This window comes from Magallana gigas, chromosome 3 (genome assembly GCF_963853765.1).
Source record: "Magallana gigas chromosome 3, xbMagGiga1.1, whole genome shotgun sequence".
Taxonomy (NCBI): Eukaryota; Metazoa; Mollusca; class Bivalvia; order Ostreida; family Ostreidae; genus Magallana; species Magallana gigas.
The window spans coordinates 38,367,093-38,379,519 of NC_088855.1; the positions used below are offsets into that span (position 1 = coordinate 38,367,093).

Consider the following 12,427-nt stretch of genomic DNA (forward strand, 5'->3'; position numbering starts at 1 on the left):
TAACCAAACAATTTGTGTTGACCTGTCGTTATTCGATTTCTAAAGTACATGTATTCTATAAAGAATACTTACGTTTCATATCTATCTTCAATACTATAATATCTATTTTTGCTATGGTTATGATTCTATATCTTTTAACTTGATTATTGTGTATAAATGACCTGTTATAATCAAACCTACTTTCTCATTATCTTTTGATATGGACTAAAAGTGTCTGATTCTGAACTCCACAAGGCAACTTTTCTATTGTTTAGGTCCGTAGCTTTTTGGCATTTGAGTTTATGCACATGAAAATACACCTTGGGCCCTTTTGCACGTACGTTCTATATAGTTTATCAGAGAGAATTCTTACAATTATTACAGATAGAAATTCTCTTACAACCCAAACATTTGTTGGGCCCATATGTTGATATAATGTACATACCGCTTGAAAACATTTTTAACATATTTAATTTCCAAATTTTTAATGTTACCACACGACAAAAATGAAATCTCGCTCATGTTACTTATTTATCATAAAATGTGCATGGAATAAGGTGAGGATCAAATCTAACATTGCATAATAATCAGTAAATTTTCCCTTGGTGTTATGCAATAACCAGTATAACTCCTCTTTATACGCAGTGGCTTCGGAAACAAATTGAAAACAAATTGGAGGGGGGGGGGGGGGGCTAGACTATATCTTGACTAAACCTAATTCCACAATCATGAAAATCCTCATCCGTGGTGGGGGGGGGGGGGTAGTAGTATACCTATGACTCCCAACTTCTCAATATTTCAATCTTTTCAAGGTAAATTTAAGAACAATTATGTTTGCTGCCAGAAATAGTGGGGGGCTGAATCCTCTATGATGCTATTTTTCTAATGGTTAGGTCTAATTTAGTCCCCTCCCCATTCCACCACCCCACCCGGTTCCGACTCCTATGATACGATGATTTTATCGTATGAACAGATGTTTATAAGTAACATAAAACTGACAAAAAATGAAGTCTAATTAATACAAAAAAAGGCAAAACAAAATGTTCCTAATAAATATAAGTGTTTATTGAGGTGCATAGAATACATAGCGAGAGGTAGCTGTGTTGCAGAAGGTAGTGAGGTTTTCATTGGTTACATCACCTGATTCCGCATGGTTCCATTACATTGAATGGCCAATCACAGACCTGCTTTCTCACGTTGAATACCAAACCTGGAAATATGTAAAGAACAAATTGTTGACATGCTGATTAATACAATGGGTGCTTTAATATTTGATTTTTCTATTTAAGAGTTTTCAAAAATAACGGGTATAATTTTATGACATAATTATATTCACGTATCGTCACGGTGATATTTTTTTACTGCACGTAGCATAAATGTATATCCTTTTATCTCTCTCTTAGCAGTATGTTACATTAAAAGTGAATTAAACTGTTGCGATTTTCTAGGGAAGAAATTTCTAGTTTCCTACGAGTTATTCTAGATACATATTGACTTACATAGGATGTACACTTGTTTAATAAATAAAAGTTACGAATAGATTTAAAACTATTAAAAATAGTTCTGGTTTAAAAAAAATACTGACATGATATAAATAAATAAATATCTGTTTTCCATAATGGTATTTGATTTGTAGATTAACTTGATTCAATTTTTTAACAAAACATTAATTCAAATATATAAAACTATTAAAAATGCAATTGTTATGAAGTCAATCTTACATTAGTTTAAGTTAGTTTTAGTATTATATATTTATATATGAATATGTTAAAAACGGGTGCGTGAAGTGAATATCTATATTTAAATTAAAAACCTATAGATAAGAAAACATACTTTTACTGTTACATGTATCATATAACAATTCATGTACAATTCTTAATTTTTGTCTAATTACATGTATAAAATATGAGCAAAACGGAAATAAACACTTTCAATTACACATCTTTAATGTATGCATTTTGTTAAACAAATAAAATAAAGAATTAAAAAAGAATTTTATATTGATCTTTTTTTGCGTATACATTTACCCATAGAGCAAGAATTGAATCCAAGAAAACTCTTTTTCCAGCACGTGTAAAAGCGCATACACTTGTGTTCTGTATCTGGAAAGTGTCCGTCAGGCAACTTGGTACAATCCCGAAATACTCCGCACGGTGAATGAACGTTGAAGGCACTGGAATAAAAGGTTACATGTAAATATTTATCTTAAAATGTACAATTATTATTACTTAATTATGTACATAAAATGACATGGAAAAGATTACAGAGCTCATTATATAGTTGGCTATATTGATTTCATCTATTACTTACACGTATATTCAATTTTTAGTTTCTTAAGAGTATGTCTATAATGTTAAGAGGTTTTTAGTACTAGTATTAATCGTTCTATTTCACTGTTTCTATAACGTAAACATTTAAGATAATTGCTATAGTTTAGATCATATGCCATATAAATAATCTTGAGTATTTTTGTGGAGATTAATTCGTTGTGTATCTTTAATTTTCATAAAGTAATGCATGTATATTTATGGATTAATCAAAGAAACAACTGTATTGTAAATTACGAATAAATATTTGAATTTGTTAAAAGTGTTTTCATAAAAAAGTATTCAATTCAAAGGACAAAATCAAAGTATATCCTGCGTTCTATTGTGGTTTCATCAATATTCATTGAATGCCAACTGTCGTGGAAATCGTTGTTTAGTTGATCCATGAAATAATGTTCATTAAAGTGCAATTTCTATTAACATTTTGTATTGATAGGGTCATTGGCCACGAATTAATGTATCTTTGAAGCTGTAATTTTCACTTTACCCACAAAAATTGATACCCTTGAAAATTAATAAAACCACAATATTACAGTTTGGTTATGCAGATTTAGTTGTGCGTTTTTTAAAAATAGTTTTCATTATTATTTTTCCTCTCTTGTATTGGATGTAATTGCTCTATAACTTACTATTCACAATTCCCTGAGTTCATATTGAAGACCATGTACTGATCGCAATGAAAGGTGACCGCTGTCCCATTCACACATTTGAGATAAGTTTTACAGCTTCTCGCAAAGATGACATCGTCTCTTCCTAAACATAGATCATCTACGGCTGATTCTGAAGAGAGAAAAGGCAATTTTTCATGCAGATATTGCTTTTAATAATTGAAATCGCAATACAAATGTCTAAAAAAAAAAACCATTAAAGAATTCTTATATTTGAAGAAAATATTTAAACACAATGAATAATTATTACTCTAGCAGAATAAGAGTTGAGTCAAAAAATGTAAAAGATTGTTAATCGTTTCGGAAAAAAAGTGAATTGTAATAAAAAAAAATTGCACCATAAATTGCTGAAATTGGAAGCATTTCAAAACAATTAAATCGTAAACAAAGAGAAAGTAGAGGAGATAAAATGCAAAAAATAATATACTACAAATTAAAACATAGGTTTCTACCGTCAACTATTTAATTTATTGCGAAACGTTGCCATTTCAATGTAAATGAGGACCATTTCGGCTAAAACAACTTGTTTCCAACAGGTTTAATGGATGGCCTCTCCAAACCTTTTTTTGAATCTTTGAATACATAAATAAAGTAAACTTTATAACAAAGAGTATACATTTACAAAAACCTCCTCCGCTAAGAATGATAATTTTTCTGATTTTCCCGATTTGGTATGCGTGTATAAAGAGAAGGAAAAGGTCAAGAAAATATACCACGAAACAACACTAAAGTTAGATATTTTTTGAAGTCATACGAGGACATGACATACACTCTTACCGGATTGCATACTGCTTAGCATTTTAAGCAGAAGAAAAACTATCAATAGATAGTTCACTTCGTTTTATATAGATGAATTTGCAATAACACGATAGTATATGCAGACAAAAATCACCGTACTTTTAAAACAATTATTCTAAACTTCCGTGAAGAAATAGAACCCATCAATCGTCTGAGCTGAGTGTTTTGACACGTTAACTTTGTCACTGTTTTTGATAAAGATGTTTCCGCGTGTTAGGTGAGCTGCTCGACTATTTCCCGACCCAATTGTTGGCTGCATTTTTTAAGTATTCATACAATCTTTTGATTTTGAATTTAGGAATTCCAGTCGGTTATAATCGTGCATAATTAATCAGAATTGTAAGCAATCAACAGATCTAAAGCGTTTATTATACGACGGCAATTTCTGTGTTTATGCTTAACTGAAGTTAAGTTTTAAGTGATATATGAATATTTTTATTTTAAATACTGCTTTTGCCATATAGTACAATGTTCATATAACTTGTCTTGATTATCATAGCTCATTTTTTTCTCTTACTAATTAATAATACATTGTAGAGATTTTGAAGTACATGTATAATACATGTACGATGGCATGAGAATTAAACGGTAACGTACAATTGCTCCAATTTATTTCAACCATTTGAGATTTATACAAAATTAATATTGTTATTTTCAAAGTGTTTAATTTTACATTGTTTTCTTAAACCATTCCACTAGTACTCTCACTTTACTCTTTAATTTATCATTTAGCAGCGTTTAATTGATTTTTATTATGTTTTCAAATAAAAAAAAATTTAAATATTCTATTCAGAATTATAATTTTTTTTCATAAATTCCTAATTCTATGATTTATTATGTATAAACAATCAAAACAAAAAAGATAATTGTATATCTATGTATATAAGTATACGAAGAGTCAGACGCATGTTACATGTACGTACATCAAATTAACAGCATTCATTTGTCAAAAAAAGGAAAGAAAAAAAAACGATGGTTTGGTTGGCTCTGGACGTTTTGTGATTGAATTGTTAGGTCATTTCGGCAATCAGCATGGTTTAGCATAATATTGAATGATATGAATTTATATAGGGAGAAATCCAAACATACCACCCCTCCACCCCGCCCCCCCCCCCCCCCGAAAAAAAAAATCCATACACACGCAAATAAAAACAAAGTTTCGGAACAAATTATTAGTTAGATATCGATGTTTTTGTTTATTATCATTAAAATAGTAATAATAATTTTTATTATAACCATTATTATCATTTTTGCAAATATGATGATTTACATTTATTTAGAATGAAATCCTACTGTAAGGCATGACAAAAAGTAAAGCTTTAGATATTTACCGCTCAAAGCTTTTAACATGAAAATATGAATATTATTTATAACGCATTAAGTCCAAACTACTCATGCTGGTTAATTGCTACCCTAATTGTTGTATCGTATACTATTACGGTACAATACATAATATAAATATAAAGTAATGGTATTAATATATCACTTTTTCAGCTTGTTGTGTTTTTAAAATGTTAATAATATCAAGAGACAAACCTATAAACTATGCTTGCTAGTCAAAAAAAAAATTTCAAGGACAAATTTGTTTGCAAACATTCTCATTAAAGTACTTCGTCAGAAACTGGTGGTGAAATATGTCATAATAGTGGTATACCGCAGTACTTACCGTAATATGCGGAAACCAAAACAAGTCCACAAATCGATAACAGAGAGTAGTGGACCAGTAACATGTTCACAAGACGTTAAAGGACACACCGAAGGCCTCGGTCTGGACGAGGTTCTAGTTCACAAAACTAAATGTTCAGACAATATGAACATTATTTTTACCCATGATGAACTTTGTTTTAAATCACTTTTAGAAACCACTTTCAGAGATCCACTTAGAAATAAACACCCGGTCTCTTGCAGGCAGCACAAAAAGTTGTGTTCATATGTATTTGGTTTGAGTCAGCAGGGCATTTATATATTTATAAGTTATTTTGCATAATCAAAAGGTAAAAAAACTTTCCAGTATTTATCAAATTATGGTAAAGAGGGAAATTACAGTGGACCCGTGACAGCTGTCACTCAGCTATTTGTCTCGGGAATTAGCAATTTTGTACCGTTGTCAACGGGAGACCATTAAATGAAAAGGTAGAAAAGGTTTTTGTAATGATATTGTGGTTTTGTACTAACCTTAAACAAGCAATCATCGTTTCATTGGCCTGTCAAATCCATTAGCATTATTAAAGTTCCAATCCTTTTCATATCTCAGTGCAAGAGTTCATGGTTCGCGGGAACATTTCGGTACACTGATTGACTGTTTTCCGATTTTATTGACCAATCTTAACTTCAGTAGTTTAAAAAAATAAGGCAATTAAAAATAGCTCTCAAGACTTCAACTGAATGAAATCATTTGTTCATTTCGACCGCTTGGAATTCCATTCGTTTTTATTCAGAATTAAATTCTACCAATGATTGGAACTATAAGTTATAAGAAACTTAAATCATTCTAATGATAAAGGAAAATAAAACAAAGGTATATATTTGTTACGTCATCTCAATCTGACTACTCTTTTGTCCATTCCATAATCAATGTCCTGTTTTGGGTTATCCGCAATTTATCGCTTCAGTCGAGACTAAACCAAAGATACTAGTTTATCCAGTAAAACTTTAGCCAAGAAACGGAAAAATAAAAATTTAAAAAGGGGTGGTACTTAAACGGAAACTATAGGATTATTTAATCTTATAAACAATAAATGTTTTGAATTAAAATCACAGATTATTTTGTCCCACACGACATACATTTGATCTTTGATTGGTTAAGGATTTCTTCAGTAACTTTTCGGCTGCGTTGAAGCATGTATTTTCACAAGGAAATGCCTAATATGTAAATATGGACGTTGCTGCATACAAGGTTTTTACTTTGATCTTAACATGTAGTAAAATTCCTTTCTGTGTTTGATCCATACATGTTAGGATATGCAAACAGAGGACACGGTGACCGCCGGATAAAACATATCCGGCATCAGCGGGTATGGTAACTTTTTACTGCAATGTTCGCCTCCCAAAAACATTCAAGTGTTATATATATCTCTCACCGTAGGTCTTTTTTAAATTATTTAAACAATAAAATGCTTTCTTTGGGGATTCATTCGGGATATGAAGGTAGCGACATTGCAGAAAAAATACATAACCCGCGTTATGTAAATTTTTTTTTTCTGCAATGATTGCTACCTTCATTACCCGAATGAATCATCAAAGAAAGCATTTTATTGTTTATATTAACATCTTTCTTTTAGCAAATTGATAAATTGATTATGAAAAGTAAGTAAAATTCACTAAATTACTGTTAATGTACGTAAGTACGTTAACTAAAAGAAACAGCCAAATCGTCTCCTGTGAGACTTTGAGTCTGACGTCGTCATGATTATTTCGTGCAGTCCGTGATTTTTCCTTGGTAGTTGTTGGTCTCGACCAATCGATAAACTGGGCGTGTCAAGTTTGGTCCTGTCACTTTCTTGTCAGTTTCAGCCGCTGTAGATTTCGACCAATAAATAAACGGGGCGTGTAGATTTCAATCTGGCTGTTTCTATAGAGCTATGAATTAACTATAAGTTTCCGTAAGAAATAGAGGGAATAATACTTGGTAGATGTAAATATTCATATATAGTGGGTTAATATCCTAAGAAACAACACTTAGAAAGTTACTTAGAGGGAGGAGCCACAGGTCTGTCGTCACCTTTTTGCAATTTTTGCTTGCCAATGTTTGCAGTGTTGCTAAAACACTCTCGATAGATCTCACAATAATTATCAAAGACTTACTTAACCATTCTAAAATAATTTCACACATGGTATATCGTGCCATTTTTTTGTCCAAACCAACATGAACATTAAGTTGGTGTCAGAGTTGGGATGCCCTGAAAGCATCGAAATTTATAGGGTTTTTTCCAAAAAGTCTATTTGTTCATTAGACATTTCTGTACATAATATTATATACATACTGATTCATCTAAAGAACATCTATGGTTTAGCACAACGTATAGCTTACAGTTTAGTATGTATGAAATAAAATAAGTAACTAAAAAATACCAGTGGTGTCCACAATTGCAGCTTGAAAAAGAGAGAAGAAAACGAATCCCGTCTTCAAAGATAGTAAGTTTTGTCAGTATATTCATATGTACAAACTGTTTTACATACATTTATTAATAATCTTTAAAACCAGCAATTATGACTACTCTAATGTTCAAGTAAGCAAAATTACATATAACGGCGGAGAAATTACTTTTACGATGACTCCTTGACCTTTATTGGCGCCTCAGAGGGTTTACGAATGCAGAGTTTTACAAACAGTGGCATGTAAGAATATGCTAACCAGGGGCTCGTAACATAAAGCATGCTAAGATTTTGACTTACGTAGGGTCATAAGTAGGACTTAGGCGGAATCTTAGGACCTACATAAGTCATACTTAAGTATGTCTTATACCGTAACATAAAGCAAACTTAGCAATGTCTTAGCTTAGTCATACTTATGTTAAAAGTAAAAACAAACTGTTCATTTTTTTTATCGAATTCGAATGTATCGGTAATGAATCGTTATCTTAGGTTGATATCATGTTTATTTATAGATACATGTGCTTGGTATTTTTTATGTCAGATGGGGTAGAATTAAATGTACAGACACAAAAATTCAAGGTATCATGAGTGTAAATATATGTACCTAAAAATTTTAAAAAGCTCAAAGCAATGGATCTCAGGCAATGCATTCAGTTAATTGTTGTTACTTCTTTGTTTTGATGAATATTCACTAGTCGTTCTCGAAGACTTCCTGTAGCGTAATATCGCGATGCCGTTTGAACTTGATAGAATAATATAGTTGATTTCTATTTATTGTTTGATCTACATCTTATCTCGCCAATAAGGCAATTCACTTACTCTGAGTATAATTTCTTCATTAAATCAATATACTGAATCGAGGCAATCGTCATCTTTAAAATCACTGAGGGTTTTTTGTCTTCAAACGTTCTTTTTATAATTTCTCAGATTTCACGAGTTTACGTATATACATGTAGTCACAAGTACTTCTTGTAAACTGATTGTTACGTGTTTACAACCTATTCAGCAGTCCACTTGCATACTATATGGAAAATGTTGCAGCTCATTAAGACCATTGCTAATGTTTATATCAATTAAACTAAAACTCTGATATTGAACTATATTATAAATACACTGTATTTACAAGCTAAATTGAAATACTTAACAAATAAACTTCTAAATATGTGTAAAACAAACTTAAGATAAACTTAAGCCACCTCTATCGGCCGTCTAAGTTTTATGTAAATTGTCCTAGCTAAGCACTCTTCTAGTTACGGGCTTAAGTCTAAGAATGCACTTAAGTCCTGCTTAAGCACTGTCTTACACTTAAGTACCCTTTATGTTACGAGCCCCAGGCACGTACATGTGTAGCACCCTCCCCCTCCCCCTTTTTTCTCGCAGCAAACAACTTCCTTAAATAGACGCATTAAAAATACATGTAGAATAATCCTGGAGTCGGTGCCTCTACTTTTTTTTTGGAGTATGTAAAAAAAATTGAAATAAGGGGAGTTGAAGTTATAGATATACGCATTTTGGCTTACCCTTCCCCTCCCGGATTTGGATTTTCACGATTTGTGAATTTGCTTCTTTTTTTTTTTTCTTTTTTTTTTGTTCAAGATTCTTGGCTGAGTCCCATCTTCAAAACCGGTGCTACCTGCTTACATAGGAAAACTACATGACCAATTTAAGGTGCAATTTCAGAGTAACTGTATTTTCTATGAAGAAATACATCCTGTTACGTTATCTAGAACGATAAATTGTCTAAAAATGAATAAACCGTGTCTTTGATTTCCAGTTGACCAAAATTCTAAATGTTCTAACTCCATCATGACTCTGAAACTGTGAGACATTCAAAATTTAAAAAAACAGATGTATTGCAAGTAACGTTTTTACAGGTAGAGCTGCAAAAACCGTCTTTAACAAAATCAAACGACGTGTATATTAATTGTGAATTCATAATTGCTTTAATTCTTCCGACCTAGATCATTCAAAAATTTCAATTATAATATTTCATTAAAGTACTCTAGCATCCAAGACAAATAGATTTGTATTCTTACAAAAACATAAATCCTCTTTATTTACAGACAAGAGACTGTACGGTGTTGTTTTCTTCTAAGAAATTCAATTTTTTTAAATAACACTTTTTTGTCAGAACACATGCAAATATAGTTATATTAGACGTATAAAATTATTTTAATAATATTAATGTTAAAAGTTTTCCCTTAAAATTAACGGTTTTTTCGTATTTTGCGATCGTTTCAATCAAAATTTGAAATAATAATTACTTTTTTTTGAATGAAAGAAAGATGTGAACGATAATTATATACGCAATCTTAATTTTAAAAAAAATTAATTCAACGGTAAATTTTTTTTAAAAATAACTATTTGTGCAAGCATTTGACTACAAATGTCCCCTATATTTTGTACTTTTAGCTGTTTAATGTAATTCAAACGAAAATTTCGTTAAAAAAATTGGTATGTATATTAACAGCTTTTGGTGAATTGCGTTTTGTATTTTATTATTTTTTTTTTTTCAATTACGAACGAGACGGAGACACAAAGAGACACTATAATGGAGGCCCTGACCTTTGTGCGGCACGACCATAAATCCCCGACCCACCAATCATTAGAGCTGGTCACCGATATTACTAGTCTTATCACGACCCAACACAGGTGTCTTCTCGATCGAGTGTTATTGATCAATGCTCCACAGGTTACCATTGGTGTGCCAGTAATCTGTTTGTCTCTCACTTGATGAATTGTCAAATTGCTTTTGAAGTACGCATCTTATCAGAACTAAGTTACGCTTTCTGTCGAATAGGAAAGTAGGTGAAAAGCCAAATTGCTATAAAAAAGAAATCTCTGCTGCAAATTTGCATGAACCCAGTAATTAATGATGTGGTTAGTCACTATATAGGTCAATATTTCATAACAATTCTAATGAAGTTTAGTCTGCTCTATATCCATAGTTTAGCATAATCGGTACCTTCCGAAATGATCAAAGGCGCATTGAATCATCAACAGAATTTTAAACAAAATTAGAAAGACACGTGTTTAATACATTGTATTTAATACATTAAAAGTCTTTTCAAACATGTTTGGTATACAATTAAGTAAAGTATTAATCAGCAATTAATTAATTACTAATTATTCACACGTTTGTCGTCAGCTGATGAAGAGATCACCCAAGTTGTTCCAGTGGACTTGACGTCATATTCGGATTGATTCCACATGGCGGACCGATGTCGGTGATGTAGTCACAAGTTTGTAGGGCAAAGTTAAATACAAGTCCAGCGGGGCACGGATTGTGTCCCATGAATTTCCGCGCATAGCACGTGAAATAATATTGACACTTCCGGTCGATGTCCGGATATCTTCCGTCATCTCGACCTTCACAGTCCCGGAACGTCCCACAAATCTCATGCACATTGGCAGGACTGAAATGGATATCAAATTGTTTTAAACATTTTATCAGCGGTACGTCAAATTATACATTGTACTATTGGAGTTTTTCGTGTATTTTACCCATATGCAAAAGAGCAAACATGTATATGCCAATTGATACTTTTGAATTTTACATTATATACGCAGGTACAATGTATATAAGTATATGCAGATAGAGCCTTTGTGTACCCCTGTAACAATACTATCATGTTTTAAAAAGCCGCATCTAGTTAACATATTACAAAGCTCTACTTCATATTGCACACCCTCTTCAACGTTTACGTCGCACAGAAGAAAATTTCTTCATCAGTGAAGTACATGATGTGAAAACCTAGGAAAATCATTGTGGTACATGTACAGTACTTACTCGTCACACTGGTTGGTATCTCGATTGAAGACCATAGGCTGCTTGCATTCGGTGATTGTGCCTACCCCGCCTTTACACGTGGTGTAGGCGCGACAGCCGGCGTCATATACTCCATCTACCCTCCCAACACAATTCTGTCCACATGCTGCAAATAAAGGAATAAAATAAAAATTCATTCGTTGTGACGAATCTTTTTTTTTAATCTTGCAAATAAAAACCCGTCTACCAAAATCTGGCCGTACGAATTAATTCTCAAAAAAACTTTTAAAAATGTAGTTTACCATTTAACATTACATCAAGACTCAACCATTTTTATAATCTGGAAAAGATTGAAAAATATTTATAAGCCTGAACGACTGAAAGTTATTCTTACCAAAGTCAAAAATTGCAAGTAGAAGAACTGCTAAAGCGCTAGCGTAGACCTCCATTGTAACTTTACTACAACGAGGCGTCCATCCACTGCTATAAATAAATACCTCCCACCCGCCCGTCTCATTTCTCGGTAGCTGGGTAGATCAAAGTCCTTCAGCTGATGAATATGACCAGTGTTTAGGTTAAAATGTCTTCCCCGCCCGAGAAAGTTTAATTAACAGATTATGGAAGTATCTGGTGTTTAGCTATCCGCAATTAACAACATAAACTTATAATCTATGACTTCGTATGTGTCTTGATAAGGCAATAGTAGCACACATTTTACAACTTAAAGAGCCTGGGTGGTATCACGAATGTTCTTTTTATATCACTGAAGATAGAAAACCGGATGCTTGATT

At 32.2% G+C, this 12,427-nt stretch overlaps 1 protein-coding gene and 1 long non-coding RNA gene across 2 annotated transcripts; both read right to left on the reverse strand.

Annotated features, from left to right (window-relative positions):
* Window positions 1–1,044: 1,044 nt before the first annotated feature.
* LOC105317661 (uncharacterized) lies at window positions 1,045–5,751 on the reverse strand. The gene is made up of 4 exons (XR_010711573.1): window positions 5,439–5,751; window positions 2,936–3,086; window positions 2,007–2,152; window positions 1,045–1,189 (listed from the first exon to the last, which is right to left on the reverse strand). It is a non-coding gene; the product is annotated as an uncharacterized lncRNA (long non-coding RNA).
* A 5,148-nt stretch (window positions 5,752–10,899) lies between these two features.
* On the reverse strand, window positions 10,900–12,178 carry LOC105317662 (peritrophin-48). Its single transcript, XM_034480153.2, has 3 exons — window positions 12,031–12,178; window positions 11,658–11,802; window positions 10,900–11,283 (listed from the first exon to the last, which is right to left on the reverse strand). The coding sequence occupies exons 1-3, from the start codon at window positions 12,083–12,085 to the stop codon at window positions 11,028–11,030; spliced, it is 456 nt and encodes a 151-aa protein (XP_034336044.2). The 5' UTR covers window positions 12,086–12,178; the 3' UTR covers window positions 10,900–11,027.
* Window positions 12,179–12,427: the final 249 nt, after the last annotated feature.